Source organism: Eulemur rufifrons, chromosome 13 (assembly GCF_041146395.1).
Source record: "Eulemur rufifrons isolate Redbay chromosome 13, OSU_ERuf_1, whole genome shotgun sequence".
NCBI lineage: Eukaryota > Metazoa > Chordata > Mammalia > Primates > Lemuridae > Eulemur > Eulemur rufifrons.
This window is the reverse complement of record NC_090995.1, coordinates 9,770,207-9,789,081: the sequence shown is the minus strand read 5'-3', so window position 1 is coordinate 9,789,081 and position 18,875 is coordinate 9,770,207. Positions and strand designations below refer to the sequence as shown.

At 41.5% G+C, this 18,875-nt stretch overlaps 1 protein-coding gene across 1 annotated transcript in view; it reads right to left on the bottom strand.

Moving 5' to 3' along the window:
• Positions 1-1,169: 1,169 nt before the first annotated feature.
• GPRIN3 (GPRIN family member 3) overlaps positions 1,170-18,875 on the bottom strand; it is a 51,990-nt gene continuing 34,284 nt past the window's right edge. Inside the window, exon 2 of the mRNA XM_069485510.1 lies at positions 1,170-3,842. Coding sequence (XP_069341611.1) covers positions 1,426-3,729 — 2,304 coding nt within the window. The 5' untranslated portion in view covers positions 3,730-3,842 and the 3' untranslated portion in view covers positions 1,170-1,425. The remainder of the gene's footprint in view (positions 3,843-18,875) is intronic.

Below are 18,875 nucleotides of genomic sequence, written 5' to 3'. Positions count from 1 at the left end.
AGCTTGTCCCCCCCTTTCCACACCACCCCAACGCTCAAGCCACTGCTGCTCATCCCAGGCCAGGGCCTTGGAAGACATTCACATGTCCTGGGCACACAGACAGGTGCCTGGGCTCTCAAGAAACACAACCCACCCAAAGCTCAAGCTGTGTTTTTGTAAAGGCCTCTTCTTTTGTTCAGGTTAAAGGGTGAGATATGATGGTATTTCTCTTAAAATCAATACGTTTGCAGAAGTCACCTTTTTATTCCCAATTATAAACTTAAGCAATTAGCTGATATTAGTCTACACACAAAAACCGTAAGGGAGCTAGTGTTCTATTTTGTGTGGACTATATTTGCTCTTATAAGCTACTGAACCAAATTGAAAGAAAAACACAAAATTGCATCCTGTTTACAGGAGTCTAAATTAAACATTGTTTTTTTTTACTCAGGAGGCTTTCCTTTCCTTTCCAAATACAGAAAAAACTGTATTTGGTAATCTCCTATTAATAATTCCTTACTAGAACATTGGCATTCTCAGTAGAATATTGGTGGAGCACACTTGTACAACATAAACTTTAGTATTATCCCTAATTTGGTGATTCTTGTTAAGAATTCAGTCTCGTGTATTTCCTCTGGGGGAAGAAAATATGAATTACGTCTGGTCAGAATCAGAGATACACCTTGCCTTCAGTGCAAGAAAATGTGTGCATACAAATACATCTATTTTTGATGTAGGCAGTATTCATATTCAAAAGCTTATCCAATTTTCCTAATATAACTTTCTTGCATTTATTAACAACTATAACAAGGTTTATAAAAAGGGTTATCTGAAGATGTTTACAAATGTTAATTTATATTAGATATTTTACACGTTGAACTGCTTTTATTTCATGTTATCTGGGCTAAGAATGAGTCAATTTTGTTTCAATTTTTTTACATTATGGTTCTTACCACCTACTTAAATTTTGTGTGATAACAGCCTTCTTATTGCAATAGGATTGGAAATTATAACAGTAGTTTTGCTAATAGTGTTTTTGCTACTTTTAATATAAAGCAGGGATTTTAATGGAAATATCATTGTATAATAAATTGAGGCAGTAATACAAAATGACACATGTATAATGATAATCCTATTTCTATAAGCAACACCATATTTATAAAAAAAAAAACAACCCAGTGCATATTATTTCCACTTAATTAAGGTTGCAACCCTTTCGTGAAGCTTGCTTGTCTTCTCTTATTCTTTCTTTCAAATTGAAATGACATTTTTATTTATAGAGCTCCAGTCAAAGGCCCTGATGTTTTTTTTTTTTAATAGCAATCTCCTATCGTTATTATAATACTTGCTTTTTCTTCCTGGTCTCACAGAAAAACACTAAGCCTTGCCACAGATGAAGACAGGAGCGCCGGGAGTGTGTCCGCGGACTCCCCCACGCGTCCCCTGTCAGTCTAACACGGAGGAAGGGGCAGGGCGAACGCAGCAGTTGGGGCGTCGAAAGTTCTGCAGCATGGACTGGAAAACTCGGTGCTGCCTTCCTTTGAGCTTCTTATGGGAAGAAGTATCCGAGGAAATGGACCTCCGGCTCTGGCCGCTCTGAGTTTTGGTTAATTTCTCATGTTCCCTGATTTGTCTTTGCAAATGGTTCTGGATGGCGATGCCCAGGGACTCCGGGTCCAGGGACGCCCCGTACACTTCCCAGGTCATGCCCTGCTCGTCCCACACCACGTCCTTGACGCGCTTGGACTGTTTCAGCTGGAGCTTGGACTCCGCGCCGAGCTGCTTCTTCTTCTCTCCCGGGGTGAGGCCCACCTGGGCAGCGGCCGCCGTCACGTTTAACTTTTGCTCCTTGAGGAACTCGCTGACCCGGCTGGGCCTGCGCGGGCTGGCTTTGACCGAGCGGGAAGGGGTCCTCTTGCCGGAACCCGGGCTGGAGTCCCCCATGGCGTCGGAGGGCAGGCTCAGGCTGGTGGCTGTCTTGGGCTGCCTGTTTTCCTCTAAGGTGCCCTCGTGGTTCTTCCTGACCGGGGAGGGTGTAGGGCTCACAGCCGAGCCCGCGCCTCCGCTTTCTGGAGCCTGGGGATTGAGCAGCACGGCTTTGGCGTCGGTGCCGGTAGACTCTTGCTCTTTTGCTACCTGGGGAGACGCGGGCTTCCTCTCCCTTGTGCTTCCTTTGTTAGCGGGATCCAAGCTCCCAAACTGGTCACCTTTGCTGGCAGGGCCACAGGAGTCGGACGGTTTGCAATCTGGGTCTGTTTTGTGGCCATTTGTGGTTTGCGCTGCAAGCTCAGGTGGCTTGCTCTCAAATTTTCCCGCTGCGCGACTTGTTTCGGCTTGACCGCCTGCACCGATGGAAATCTCGTCAGTGGGGCTAGCTTTCAGGGAGCTGGAATTAGCACCTGAGAGCCGGGGAGCGCTGCGTTCTTCCCTCCCTGCAGTCACTCCTGCTGACCCCCCATCTTCTTTCCAGGTATCCTGGGCATCACTGGAGGCCACGTTGGTGGATGAGGTTTCAGGGACCTCACCTGGTAGGCTCACTGGTTTACTTTGCCCCTGGCAAGCCGTGGAGACAGCTGCAGCTGCCTGAATGTGCACCTGTGGCATGATCCCAAGGCACCGAGCCGACTCCTGGGGGGCTGGCGCGCCGTCAGAGAGCTCTAACGCGTGGCCCCCAGCGCCACTGCCCTGGCAAAGAACGCACAGCTGCTCCTGCTCAAAGCGCCCGGGAGCGGGGCTGTCCTTTAAGAATGCGGCCAGGATGCTGGGGCTGGTGGAGACCGATCTGCTCTGGACACTTGCCACTGCCTGCACCTCCACATCTTGCTGAGCCCTGCTGGGACCTGCCTTGATGTCGCTCTCAGCTTGGTTGGTCATGGTACTGGCTTCTTTGAACCTTGACATCCGCTGTTGTGCTGGCAGCGGCCCCTTCTCTGGCTCTGGAGGATGTGCCGAACCTTCACGAGTGAGGGGTGGTGGCGGAGGTGTCACAGAAGTTATGCCTGGGGGGTCAGAGGCAGTGACAGAGGGCTGATTGTCCTCCGAACATCCATCTTCTCCAGCCGGAGGTTCCCGGGACCTGGTCTCGGAGTCACAGGTGGCTCCCGGCCTCTCCCCTGCAGGTCCCCTTCCGGGAGAGTGAACCGAACTGGACACCTCAGCTGCTGCGTTTGGAGACTGCACCCTTCCCGGGACTGTTCTTTGAGAAGGAAACTCACAGGACGCACGATCTTGGCCGCTACCACAGGTGTCTCCTGCAGGACAACTTGGCTTCTCAGGTCGCTGTTCATTTGAGGTTCTCTGTGATTCCACCGGGGAATCTTCAGGTGCCGATGAGGGGCTGGCACCGGACTGGTCACCTGGGATGGTCTGGTGGGTGTGCTGATTGGCTGGCGTTGGAAACGGCGCGTGCACAAGATCCTTTCCTGCTGCGGGACTTGGGGCTGGCGGCTGGGGACTGGCAGGAGAGATGCGCGCAGGAGATGCTTTCTCCACTTCACTGAGGGCACCAGGGGAAGGCATGTCTGGCCGGGTGCTGTCATGCTCGCGAGCCTGCATCAGGGGCTCGGCGGCTGCCGAGGGGCTGAGGTCTGCTTCTGCAGGGGCGCCCGCAAAGCCATTGGCGCTCTGACACAGGACAGCCGGGCGGTGCGGGGGTGAGGCCGTCCGCAGCTCTCCCAGATCCTCTTCTTTTCCAGCAGCTGCAATCAGAGACGATTTAGCCGCCCTCAGAGGGTCAGGTACAGTCCCCATGGACTTGCTCTTCGGGAACACTCCAGAGCTCTCCCGAGAGCACTGTTCCCACCGGGCTGCAGCGGGAGCTCAGAATCAGACCCAGTCAGGGACGGTTCTTTTGAAGATCCAGCCTGCGAATCAAGGAAACAGGACCATTAATACTGTACAACATTTAAAGGATTGAAAAATAGAGCAAATGGTCATTTTTAGAAGATCTCATGGGCACAGTAAACCTTCCCTTCCCTTATCTGTTGATATAAAAGTAGACCCTGAGAAGAAAACATTTTGAAAAAAATATTCTAATGATACAAATATTATTTTGATATATCAGTTTCTGCTTGCATGCTACTGACGCCTGGCAAAGAGGTATTTAATGTATCTGCTTAAGTTTGATAACTACCTCAAAAGTTACTTGTGTAATCTGTTTACTAGATATTAGAAAATCCTGTAAAGCTACTGTCATTGAATTGATAAGTATTGAAATACCCCTAACCAGATATGTGAAATAGGATATCTAGAAATAGATCTAAATATAAACGGGGGGGGGGGGGGAACAAAAGAGGCATTTCAATTTGGCAGCAAAAGGCTGGATTATTTAATATAGGGGCAGTTTATTCATCTGGAAGTAAAGAAAACTAGATCTTCTCCTTATTCCGATTCCAAAAATAAACCTTGGGTGGATTTAGATGGAGTAAAGGTTAAAATGTAAAACAAATCATTAAATATTTAATAAATAAAAATCCTATAAGAAAATCTAGGAATCATAAATGTAATCTAGGGGAGCTAGGCTTCTTTTGACAAAGTAGACGCTATAAGAGAAAACATAAACATAGGTGACTAAATAAAATTCAAAACTTTTGCATGACCAGAGATACCATAAAAATGCAATAGATTTGAAAAAAAAAAAAAGAGTTTGCAACTCTAAAGGACAGACAAAAATATCTATAATACAGCAGGAGCTCTTAAAAATTTATAAAGAGACCAAATAATCCATCGGAAAAATGGATAAAGAATATGAAAGCACAGTGTGCAAGATAGGAAATCCAAATAACCAACAAGCTTATGAAACGGTGATTAAATTCATTTATAGTCAAATACATGCAAATAAAGTAACAATGAGATTTTACTTCACACCAATTGCACTTGCAAATATTTAAAAAAATAAAAAAGGCCGGGCGCGGTGGCTCACGCCTGTAATCCTAGCTCTCTGGGAGGCCGAGGTGGGCGGATCGTTTGAGCTCAGGAGTTCGAGACCAGCCTGAGTAAGAGCGAGACCCCATCTCTACTAAAAATAGAAAGAAATTATATGGACACCTAAAAATATATAGAGAAAAAATTAGCCGGGCATGGTGGTGCATGCCTGTAGTCCCAGCTACTTGGGAGGCTGAGACAGGAGGATCGCTTGAGCCCAGGAGTTTGAGGTTGCTGTGAGCTAGGCTGACACCACGGCACTCACTCTAGCCCGGGCAACAGAGTGAGACTCTGTCTCAAAAAAAATAAATAAATAAATAAAAAAATAAAAAATAAAAAATAAAAAAGACTTTTAACACTACAGCCTGGGGAGACCTAGGAAAAGAAAGCATTTTTTTTATTAATTGTAGGCACAAATGTTTATTGTTACAGCTTTCATAGGGAAGCAGTTTAGTTTTTAGAACTAAAAATATACATGTCCTTGACCCAGTGATACCAACTCTACCAATAAAAATAAAAACACCAGCGTATGTGAACACAGATACAATTATGTTTATTGAAGTACTATTTATAGAGTCAAAACCTGGAAACAGACTGGTCCCCACGAATAGGGGCGATGGTAGAATAAATTATGACATAGCTCTACTACAGAGTATTATGCAATCGTTAAAGTAAATAACTAATTAGCCTATAATTTTTCCCATGGTAGGGATTTCCCTAAGGTATGGTCGGATGAGAAAAGCAAGCTACAGAAAAGAGCATGTATATTTTCATTTTTATAAAACAATGACTTAAAACACTCCATATGTATACACTCATATACATGCAGATATATTTGTGTGTGATTGCATAAATTCTAAAAATATTTAGAATAGGACGTATTAGGTGTTAAACAGAAGGAGAGTGATGAGCTGGAGACAAAGAGGGGAGATGGAGGTACCCAAAGGTGGGAAAATGCTGAATTTTAAGAAATATATCTGATGTGATTTAGGGAATATACTTATATAAAATTATATCTGTGTTTATATATAAGCACTTTTTGGAAAGGATAACTAGACACTAGGTCATGTGAATAAAGCTATGGATCAGACGTTAGTGGATGATTGTGTTTTAATATTGATCGCTCATAGGCTGTGTTAGTGCTTGACGCTTTCTGCTCATTCAAACCACTTCTCTCCAGGTTTATATTCCATTTCTTCCTTTCTGAGTTTTCTGTTGCAAAATCACTTGCTTTGCCCAAGCCAGCCTTTCTTGCTCCTCTTTTGTATCTGTGTTTATTATACCTTTCCTCTCACTGTCTGCCCTCCTCATTCTCAAAAAGCCTACCCGTTCTTCAAAGCCCCACTTAAATCCCACTTCCTTTCTGAAGCCCTCTAAAGCCTTCAAGTCATAAAGTCTCTCTGTTTTTTAAGACTCCTACAGGTTGGTTATCTGTGTCCTTTGTATTGTGCTCTTCATGCATTGTTTTTGTACCATTGTGATTGTATAAATGCCTCATTTCTCCAAAAATACCTCAAGCCCCAGGAGGAAAAGGGAGAAACTTATTGATTCTTTCCTGTTCATTCCACAGGACACAGCGCAGGGTCCTGTGCATAAAAAGGTGTTAATTTTTTTTTCTTATTTATTTTTATTTCAGGAAAAAGTTGTTAATTGATCTTCTTTTCTTTCAAAACAGCCATTATTAAAGCTGTCCCAAACTTCAAACTGATAGGGAATTTTAATCATGGCATGAAACATTAATGAAAACAATTAAAAAGAATATTATTTTTAGAAGAAAATGGCAATATCTTATTTATAAAACTTTATGTATCTGTAATCCAGATTTAGACAATTAAAACCAAGAACACTGGACACTTGCTTTGAAAAGCTGGAAGGTCTCTCAGACAGCCAGAAGCACAAACCTCTCCTGTGCTGTAAGACTAGTGCCAAGAAACCCAGTTTGCCAAAGACGATTGTAAAACATAAACAGCTCAAAGTTCAGCAACCGAAAAGTTAAAAGACTTAGCTAAAGATGACTTCATAAAACCACATAACGAAATTCTTGCTTAAGGCACAGTCAACCAGGGTGATCAGATATCAAGGATGGGGAATTCTCTCTAAACTGGCTTAGCAAGATTCTTGCTAAAACTGGACTCTGCAAAGGATGAACACAGAAACCCAAGCAAGGGTGAGACCTCGTTGGGAAGAGGGCTCAGAGAAGCCCGGATAAAGTCTTTATCATCTGCACCAGCAAATAAGGATTTTCTTAAAACACTCTTTGGAGCATTACAGATCCTTTCTGAACTGGGCATAAATCGCACAGAAGCTAATGGTATCTCTAAATGAGCTTGTCTTTTAAGTTGAGTGGGAACTGTACCCTGGATAGCAGATTCCTTTGGTACTTCTGTCCTTTAAATTGTGAGCAAAGAGTTAAAGCCTTGTTCTTCCAGCAATGCAGCAAGACTACAGGATAAACATTACCCACCTTTTACAGGGAAGGAAACTGAGTCCCAGAGGTTAAGTGGCCCCCTCAAAGTGGAATACCTGTAGCTCCTGTTGCATTGAATTCTAAGGGATACTAATGCCCCGGCCCTTTCTATAATACTTCCTTATTAACTGTAACTCCAAAAAGAAAATGGAAAGGAAAAATTAAAAAAAAAAAAAAAATATATATATATATATATATATATATATTTCCAAAGGAGACAGAACCTTCTTTTTGCAAGTGGTTTGCAATCGAGGGGCAGCCTAGACGGCATTAACACTGACTACAGTGACATTCAGAACAGGACACCTTAGGAAATGTCCAGCTTGTTGAAAGCCGACATTGCCACTGCTTACTCTGCAAATAGTGGGTTCCACTACTGTGCCACGCTGCCTATTTTCATAACAGACACCCACACTGAATAAGAAAGGCAGCAGGGAAACCCAGCCCTTTGTGACTTCCTCCAAAGCTGCGCTGCTGGGAAGAACGTTAGCCAGAAAGAATGGAGAGGGGCTTGGCGGCCCCAGATGCTGATGTCTTTATTGCAGGTCACGGCAACGATTCTGTGGGCCGCAGTTACCTTCGCCTGCTTCAGAGCTGCTGCACTGCTGGAACAAGGGCTCCAGGATGTCATCATGTCTCTTTAGTGATATTAGGAAAGTGTTACCGGGACCTCAGTGAGCACCCTCTGTCTCCAGCTACCTGACAGCAGCTTTTAGTCCTCAGACAGCTCATGCAGAGACCCTTAGAGAACAGCGATACAAAAGAGATTACTAATCCCCAAGAAGAGGGTAAAGAAAAAAAATGTCATCTGACATCCTGTTCCATCCAGTCTGACTTGCTCCCTTTAATCGAGAACCTTTGCCTAGATCGTTTGCATTCTGAACCGAGCAGATCTCGCCTGGTGCATGGTTTTAAGGAGCAGTGATTCAATCCCAGGCAACGCCCACAGGCTGAGAAGAGCAGTTCCTTCTTTCTTTACAAAAATCATACCCTGGCACTAATAGCTGCCTGAAATGCACTTTTCAAAGATACTAGCTGAAAAAAATCGGTTCTTCCCTTCAAACTGCGGCTACAGCAAATCAGAACAGTTGAAGAGAAAAGAAAGCTGCTTTGCTTCGTGCCGCTAACAGTGCCGCGTGGACTTTTCAATTGCAATGCTTGCTTTAATAAAAGGCTCGTGAGACATGAGCTGCAGCCCTTCTCCCTATTCAGTTCTTCTTTTGTCCAACATTGTTCCGGAAAAATGAGCGCACACCCTGTTGTCTTATTGAATTCCACTGTAAGCGGGACTGGCCACAACCCAAGGGGTTAAAAAAAGGGCTTGAAGGAGCACAAAGACCCCAAATATCCGCCCCCCTCCCCTCTGTCAATTTGAACAGATGGCTTCTAAATTCACAACAGATTAGAATCCTACAGCACAGCAAGCACTTATTTCCTGCTTTCTCTGTTCCAGACACTGTTCTGTATGTGAACTCATTTAATCCTCAGAACTACTCCATGAGGAGGGTCCTAACATGAGCTCTGCTTTGCAGATTTGGAATCGGAGGCAAAGTCACACCACCAGTCAGTGGTGCAGACAAGATTTAAATCGAGACCCGCTGGCTCCTGGGTCCACATTGTTAGTCACTTTTACAGAGTGGAGAGAGAGAGAGACATTTTTTGTGGAGGTGAGGTCAACCACTCGGGCAAGAAGCATCATCAGACAACGAGAGAAGCAACAGACAACTTGAAAAGCATAATGGTACAGGAACATGTAGTCTTTGAACCCTATTACTCACTCAGGCTAGGAAGGGTAAGTTAGGCAATATAGAAATTCCTGTTCTTCATAATGATCCACCCAATTTGGACATTTTAAAGGCCACAGACTCTTCTGAGAATGAGACAAAAACTAGGAACCCTCTAGAAACACACACACATCTGCAGATCATTCTAGGGGTTCGTGCTTGGGGTCGGGGAGGAAAAATTCTTTTTCCTGATACCTTCCTAGGTTCACTGGCTGGGGCCTGTAAGTTGGACTGACAAAAGACAGATTATCAAAAGAAAAGCATACGGATGTATTTAATGTAAGTTTTATGGGACACAGAAGCCTTCATAAGGAAATGAAGAGCTGAAGAAATGATTCAGCCTGAGCATTTTTATAAAGGGCTTGATGAAGAGTAGAAAGTCATGGAAAAAGGTGATAGAACAAAAGGGTGTGCATAAATGAAGGGAAACTTAGCAAGGCCTGTTCTTCAGATTGCACTTGGAGCCCCTCCGGTCATAGGGAGGGTGCCTCGCACATGGGGGTCTTATGACCTGCTTTGGGGACAAGAAGGAGATCAGAGAAATTCCTTCTTATACCTGCAATTTCTCAAATTCCATCAGCTTAAAATAGTCAATATGCCAAAGCACTATATTTTGGGGTAGCATATTCTGCGTCCTGTCATTGGAAATGTTTCCAAGACTACACGTTAATATCCTTTTCTCAAAGGCATCAGAAAAATGTCACACAATGGAATTTGCCTGCCTCAAAGAGTTGGTCTAGAGCTCAGGTGCGATAATATACGTTGGACACTTAGCACGGTGCTTCTAATATAACAAATAAGCAATCATGAAGTATTACTATTTTTAAAAATTATTATTTTGACATAGTTTACTTATGAAGGCAGAAATTATGCAACATATTTTATAGAGAGTCCATCTTAAATGGTCCAACATTTAAACAAGTTTACTCTATGTTCTTCTAAGCCCCAAGCCTAAATACTATCATTTGAAAAAGTAACAGTGAACTAACTTGAAAATTAACACAACAATGAGCTCTATTCTTTTTAGATCAGGTGGGAAGAAGAGACTTCTGTGTCCATTTTCAGCAAAAATCATTTTCTAAAAAAAATCTGAACTCTTCTTCAGAGAGGATGATTAAAATATTTAGGTTTTGTTATTTTTACCTTCTCTCATCAAGCAGGGCTCTTATCATCTACTTGGTTTGCCTGACATACATTCAAATCTGAATGTTTTCTTCTTCTTCTGCAACTGAGCTTTGAAGGACTTCAGTTGCAAGCTTATTTTAATTGCCAAGAGAATGCAACAGGATCTCGGGGCTAAGTGGTGGTTCAGCAACACGTTAATAGAAGTAAAACAGGCAGGCTTCATTTGCATGTTTTTGCATTTGCATCTTAAAATCCTGTGTGAGATATGATCAAAGCTGCTCAGCCTCTCAATTCTCTGCAGGCTATATTTGGCACCAATAACACGCCACTCAGACTCACAAACCGTTATTCTTGTCCCTGCTGCCCTTTTCCCTGGCTGCCATACTCCCTGTCTCCCCCACCCCCAACCATGCTGGTTCTCCTTAAAACCAGGCCTGCCCTCCGCCTGCTTTCGTTCCGGCCAAGCCATGTTCCAAGTGCAGCAGTGGACGCCTAAGTGGTAGACCCCTGTCCCCAAAGCAGGCTAAATACTTATTAGTGATTTCTGCTTTTAGCTCATGTGGGACACCAGTGAGAAGTCCCTCCCTAGGTTCCCACATTTGGGTCTTTAATCACATTGAACGATGCAAAAGTGTCCGGTGGCAATGTTTGCAGTGAGGAATGGATGTGGAAAGGAGCTGTTCATGGAGCTGGTCCACTGGGCCTCTTCTGCTCCCAGAGAACACAGACAAACCCAAGAAAAGGCAAAGTTGTGAAGGCCATTCCTCAGGGCCTCATGGTCTATACCTGCTGCTGTGCTGCCCTTTCGCTGTTGGTAAGGAGAACCCGAGTGTCTGGAGACTAAATCGTTTCTTTGCTGGGGTCAGGATTGGTCTATGAGTTGTGATGAAATACAAGAGAGCTAATGAAAGGATCTGACAGTCTCCTGCCTTCTAGTCTAAAAAACACTAAGTTCGGCATTATCAGTACATAAAAGTTTTGCTTTTTGCCTTTAAGGAGATTTCAATCCATTGGAGGAAATAAGACAAATTCAATCAGAAGCAAGAGTGCATATAATTAAGTGATGTAATCCTGTGGTAATAAACTATTTTATAGACATTCAAATCAGGGGAAAGGCCAATGATTCTAATTCAACTGAGGTTTCCCGGCACAACTATGATGTCGGCTAGGAAAAGTTGCCTGTGTAAGTCGAAAGAAAAATGGGCATTTGAAATTAAGAGAAAGGTGAATCAAGTAAGGGTAAAAAAGAATGGTCTTTGATTAGAAATAAAATAATCCCTTAAGTCACGTGGAGAGAATGAGGAAGTACTGTTGACATCCATTCATTCATTTAATAAGCTGAGTGCCGCCTTTGTGGCAGATATTCAGGATACAAATATAAATAAGGTATATTCGTGTTTCTGAGGAGCTCATAGTTCCTGCAAATCATTAACTTAAATAAAATTAAAGTGTTGCGAAAGAAACAAAACCCCCAAATGTACTATAGAAGCACAGAGGATTTGTTATTAACATTTTATTCAGCATAGATCTTAGGTTACAGTGGGGAATCAATCCTAAGCTTTGTAATAGATATTTAATATGACCAAAAGGAAATAGAAGTTTATCTAGGATAGAGTTTTTTACTGATATTTTGGACCAGATAATTCCGGTTGGGGAAGAGCAGAAGGGCAGATTGTCCTGTGCATTGTAGGATTTTAGCAGCATCCCTGACCTCTACTCGCTACGTGCCAGTAGCACCCCAGCTTCCAGTTGGGACAATCAAAAATGTCCCCAGACACTGCCGAATGTCTCCTGAGGGTGGGAGTCAAAACTGTCCCTGGTTGAGAACTGCTGATCTAGGAAGTGAGTGTTCACCTTTGATAGAAAGAATTATCTTTAGAATGAATACCTGTGAATTGATATAACCGAACTTATTCCAGCTGGATATGACTTAATGATATAGTTTTCCGCTCTCATGTCAGAGATTGCTCCTCATCCTCTACCTGTGAGAATGCAAATTACTACAACTACTATAAGGAAAAAAACTGGCAATATTTATCAAAAATAGCAGGTGACTTTGACTCAGCAATCCCCCTTTAGGTACTAATGTTAGGAGTAAAATAAGTAAATGTGCTAACTGATATATGCACAATGCTATTCACTGTATGAAATAACAAAGGATTAGAAGCAATCTAAATGTCCATTAACAGGGAGTTGGTTATAAAAATGATGGTGCTTCCATACAATGGAATACTAAGCAGTCATCGTTAATAATGAGGAAGCTCTTGGAGAAACTGATACAAAACAATCTTCAAAATATATTTTTAAGTAAAACAACAACTAAAACAAAACAAAACCGTAACAATAATTAAAAAAAAAAATCAAGATTCAGAGAGGTATATTTGGTATGCTATTATTGGTATTCAAAAGAGAAAAGCGAATATCTTTGCTTGCATACACAAAATATTTCCACAAGGATAAATAAGAAATTGCTATCAGAGCAGGGAAACTTGGTACCTGGGGACTAGAAGGGTGGAAAACTCGTCACTCTATATCCTTTTGTACTTCTTGAATTTTAAACTATACCAATTTATTACCTATTCAAAAACAATAAAAAAATTAAAACCTGGTGCTCCTCACGCAGGCAAAACTGAACAAGCGTGCACCCCGAAGCTTTTCTACAGCAATGATGAATTTGTGCTAGTCTGTTCTTCACCAGCCTTTCCATCTGCTCTTTGCTGTGCAAAGCGGTCAGCCTGGCCGTGCAACTAAGGAGACCATAATTTCCTTATCCATCTTGGTTATCTAAAAGCGCCAAGCTGAGCAATGAGAGTATTTTTCAAAGTCAACAGCTGAGAAATGCTTTTTAAAGTGATGTCTGCTAGGCCACAAAATAAAAGTTTACTTAAGTTACTTTTCCCAGACTCTCTGACTCCTGTTTATCAGTTGATTTCTTTTTTCTCCCCACTTTCCTATTCCTGGTAGCTCTAGCAGTTGGGCTTCAAATCATACATCCCTCAAACAATAAATCCAAAGATGACCTAAAGACAAACTCTGTGAAATTGGGTCAAAAGATCAATGAAAGGGATGAAGAAAAAAATGCATTTATTTTTATTTCTCTGTCTATATTTTGGGAATTAACTAAATGTCAAGATATAAAATTTAGAAAACATGTTTTCATTGCCAGTCATTAAATCCTCTTCTTTGGTCACCAGGCTTAACTGAATTTATCGTATGTCACAACAGTGTGCTATTATACTAATCGGTCTCATTTAGTCAATTCCAAAAATTTACCCTCCACTTGCTACTAATATTATCTTTTTAAAAGAAACATACAAACATGCCATTTCTCTGTGCAAAACACTTTTAATAGTTCCCCATCCACCTAACAAAATAAGAGGCAAATGTCCTTGCACTGTTTAAAAAGTGTTCTTCGCTATCTGATCCACTTCCGTTTCAAGACTGGTATCTTTTCTCATTACTGTTGGCCAAACCCTGTATGTTATTTAGTTATCTGACAACAAGCTTCCAAGGTTTATTGTCTTCATTTCACACTGAGGAAACCGAAACTCGGAGAAATCCAGCTCGCCAAAGGTGCACATTCAGTAAGCGGCAAAGGTGAAATTCAAAATCAAATGAGCCTGAGTCCCAAACTCATGTTCTTAACCGCTATTGTCTCCAAGCATGAAAAAAATGGGAGGTAAAAACGTTTTCATGATGTATGTGGATAAAAGAAAATAAAGGCAAGAAGGGTAAATTTCAAAAGCAGTTTTTAAAAGGTAATTCCTGCCCAAGCCCTTTTCTGATGACATTAAACTAAAGCTGCGGTTCCCAAGCCCCTGGCTGTGGACTGGGATCGTCCGTGGCCTGTTAGGAACCAGGCTGAAGCCACTGCCAGCTCCCCATTGTTCACACCACTGCCTACGTCTGTGCCCATCCCTGTCCTTGGAAAAACTGTCTTCCATGAAACTTAGGAACCGGGCTGCACAGCAAGAGGTGAATAGAAAAAACAAAGCTTCGCTTCCCTGCTGCTCACCTCCTGCTGCCAGCCCAGCTGCAGCTGCCCCCATGGCCACCACCACTCCCCGTTCTCCAGCCACGGCCAGCTCCTCATCTCCCCATCGCTTGCATCACCACCTGAGCTCAAAAGTGGTCGCTGGTGCCAAAAAAGTTGGGGACTGCTGAACTAAAGCAATTGTCCCATCTCTCTTTCTCCTGTAGTGGTTTGTTTATTGTTTTACTGACTTCAGGGCATTTTGCACATTTTGCCTCTGCTACAGTTTGGATGTTTGTCCCCTCAAACCTCAGGTTGGAATTTAATCCCCAATGTTGGAGGTGAGGCCTGGTGGAAGGTGTTTGTGTCATGGGGGTGGATCCCTCGTGAATAGATTAATCCCCTCCCTGGGGGAGGGAACGGGGGTGCATTCTTACTCTCTTAGTTCCTTTGAGAGCCAGTTGTTGAAAAGAGTCTGGCACCTTCCCCCCAACCTCTCTTTCTCTTGCTTCCTCTCTCGCCATGTGATCTCTGCACACGCAGGCTTCCCTTCCCCTTCTTCCTGGAGTGGAAGCAGCCTGAAGCCCTCACCGGATACGGACGCTGGTACCAGGTTTCTTGTACAGCTTGTAGAACCATGAGCCAAATGAACCTCTTTTCTTTATAAATTACCCAGCCTCCGGTACTCTTCTATGGCAACACAAACAGACTAAGATAGCATCATACTTGGTTCTTTTTTTTGCCCACCTTCTCTTCCCCGCGTGCTTGGGGAAGAGAATTCTAGGCAGAGGGCACAGCTAGTACAAAGGCCCCAGGCAGGAGCCCATGGGAAGAGTGAGCAGCTCAGAGTGGCAGCTGGATCTGAGGGAGAGAGGAGAGAAGAGGAGGAGAGCTGGAGATGGAAGGTGGAGAGATCAGGTTGGTTTAGGTCTTTGTTCACGTGTCACATTCTCAATGAGATCCCTCAAGACCAAGCTATTGTTAAACTGCAAGTCCTTTGACTTTCACTCTCTGTCACTTCTGAAGCATGGATGTACCTAATTATTTTTTTTCATAACAGTAATCTCCTTCTAAAATACAAAAACATTTACCCTCCTATTGTGAGTATTGTATATCGACTGTCTTCCCCTGCCAGAATGCAGTCTCCGAGGGGGCAACATTTTTGTCTTTTCTTGGTCATTGATACCCTTAGTGCCTAGATCAGCAAACAGCCCATAATTTCCTTCAGCAGACATGTGTTGAATGAATGTGTTTAGCCTGCCTTCACAGTATGCTACGGTTTCTACAATTTTCACTTAGCTTTTACTAATTACATTTGAGGATAGATTTTTTTCCCATCAGGACGTACATAGGTGAGGTAACCATCCATCCTGGATATTTTGGAGATAATTGTAGTTCAGAATACTGAGTTATATTGCCACTGTAAGTATTCTTCTCCTATCCTCAATTTTCATTTAAGAAGATATGCTTTTAATATAACGGGGATATATATCATTGTTCTTTCTTTTTCTGGCTGGCTAATTTAGATAATAAATTCTATTCATCTAAAGACATCTCCTATGGAGACAGGAAATTTCTAATTCCGTCCCTACATGGGGTACATCTTCTTTGGGGACTTGCAAGTAACTGATTATAATGTCTCTTTTTTTGTTGTTTCAAATATTTTGGAGAAAATGTAATATATAAATAAATTTATAGAAAAATGTCAAAAATTAAACAATATTCTTTCAGATTTGTCTTTTTAATCTAGGGACTATTTGTAACTATATTTGCTCCTTGGATCTTTTCTAGAACATTTGAAACTTTGTGATAAATTCACTAAGGTAACAGTGGCTAGGAACATATATTAACACTGCAGATTACTAATGATTTTGTATAAGGCTAAATGTTAAAATGTTTCATTTGCAATAACATTTCGGCTAATGCTTATTTACTGTAGCACACATGGTTGGACTGACTTTCCTTGTTTCCTTCCTTCCTTCTCTCTCTCCAATCCCCCCCTTTTTTATTGCTGGCATAGGAATAAAATTTATTTTATTTTCTAATATTTTATAATTATAACTATTTTTTCTATAATTAATATTTTATGGTTGCCAATATTTTATAACATTTTAAAGCAAGAAAATAGATCAGTACACTATTTTTCATTATTTATTTTGTAACAATGTGATACAGTCTATAACTAAAATTATAAGATACAAAAATTTTTAAGAAACTTCCTAGGTGAAGCTCATATGTATGCAGACTTAGGGTTCATTACATTATATAATACCCCATTAAGGTAAATGAACACAAAATGCCATATTTTTGGTTACTTAATTGGCAAAGATTAAAAATAATGTTCAATAGTTGTAAGGGTTGGGTGAGACTGGCATTCTCAGCCCTGCCAATCTGAGTGCACAAGTTGGCCCATAGATTAAGGATGTTAGAAATATCTGTGCCCCTTGAACCAATAATTCTACCTCTGCGAATTGAGCCTAAGAGAGCTAACAAAATAGCTGGTAAGGGTTACGAACAATGAAGTTCATTGTAGGGTTATACAGTAGAAGCTCTCTAAATAACCCGCACCTACTGGACTGGCTTTGCAATCCCCGTGCAGGACTTACTGAGGAGCCTGTGACTTGTGTCACCCTGGCAGCTGGTAGACCCCTCTCTGGAGGGTCTGCCCCATTCTGTCCCTGTCACTGACGCTGTATGCTGTATGAAGACCAAGAGTCAGTGGTTCTTCCTAAACTTATTCATGCCAGTTTTTCTTGTTCTTGTCACCACATAATTTAACTACAATTATATTACATAAAAAGGATGAAATATGAGTGCAAAAAGCATTTTTGTTTCCTTGCAACTAAGTTGAATGCTTTGGAAAAACTTGACAAAGGTGGGTTGCTAAAAGGAGTTGCTATTGAATTAAGGGTGAATGAGACAGCTGTAAAAGATAGGGACATCGTTGTAAACCCTTAACATTCTTCTTCTTAATTAGAATTGCTGTGCTTCACTGTAACAAAATTGAAGTAGAAAAATATTCAGAGTCCATTATGAGTTTATGTAAGAAAAACAATACAACCCCCCAATCAGTGGATCCATTCTCAAAGAAGACATCTGGCTCTGTATCAAATGGGTAGTGAATGACATCATTTTTTTATAATTTTTGCAATTCTTCATTTTTTTAATCTTTTAATTTTTTATTTGAGTATTACAGGGATACAAACGCTTTGGTTACATAAATTGCCTTTGCACCGCCCAACAAGTGTGCCCATCCCCCAGACAGCATGTACTGCATCAATTAGGTGTGGATTTACCCATCCCCTCCTCCCCTCTCCCACCTGCCTGACACCCTATGAATGTTACTTCCCATATGTGCATATTAGTGTTGATCAGTTAGTACCAATTTGATGGTGAGTACATGTGGTTCTTGTTTTTCCATTCTTGTGCTACTTCACTTAAAAGAATGGGCTTCAACTCCATTCAGGATAATACAATAGGTAGTTTACCATCTTTTATGGCAGAATAGTACTCCATGGTATACATATGCCACATTTTGTTAATCCTTTCATGGGTTGATGGGCACTTGGGTTGTTCCCACATCCTTGCAATTGTGAATTGTGCTGCTATAAACATTCAGGTGCAGATATCTTTTTGATAGAATGTCTTTTTTTCTTTTGGGTAAATAGCCAGTAGTGGGATTGCTGGATCAAAATGGTGGTTCTACTTTTAGTTCTTTGTGGTATCTCCATACTACTTTCCATAAAGGTTCTACTAGTTTGCAGTCCCACCAACAGTGTATGAGTGTTCCTTTCTCTCCACATCCATGCTAATGTTTGTTGTTTTGGGAGCTTTTGATAAAAGCCATTCTCACTGGAGTGAAGTGATATCTCATTGTGGTTTTGACTTGCATTTCCCTGATGATTAGTGACGTTGAGCATTTGTCCATATGTTTCTTGGCCATTACTCTATCTTCTTTTGGAAAGATTCTGTTCATGTCCTTTGCCCACTCTTCAGCAGGCTTGCTTGTTTTTTTCTTGCTGATTTTCCTGAGTTCTATATAGATTCTAGTTATCAGCCTTTTATCAGATGCATAGCATGCAAATATTTTTTCATTTTTAATAAGTTTTGATAAATTATATCAATAAGTTGTAGTGATGCTATAGGCTGCAAGGAAGATATATCTAATATAATATGTAGAGAAAATATATATGTAGAAAAAATATTAGAAAGAAGTATATTAAAATATTAGTGGGTTAATATGCGGTGGGATTATGGGTTATTTTTAAAACTTTATTCTTGTGTATTTGAAAAACCCTGGATACACAGCCTTAATTCAACTGTGTAAAATGTAGCCAAAAAAAAAAAAAAAAAAGTAAAGAAGAGTAAGACTGGGGAAATAAGATTACCACTAAATGGAACCTCATAACCCAGAGGTTTCCCATTTTGTAATCCATGTTAAATCTTTGAGTTTCCCATTGTAAGAATATTTACGTTGCAAAATTGGAAAAGGTGCTCCTCTTTGCAGGTGCACTTTTAGATTTTGTTCTATCTCAGTACACTCTCTGGGTTTTCTGATACTACACCAGTTCTTTATTGTGTATGAACCAATGCTGCACATGAGTATCAAGTATATAATAAGGCA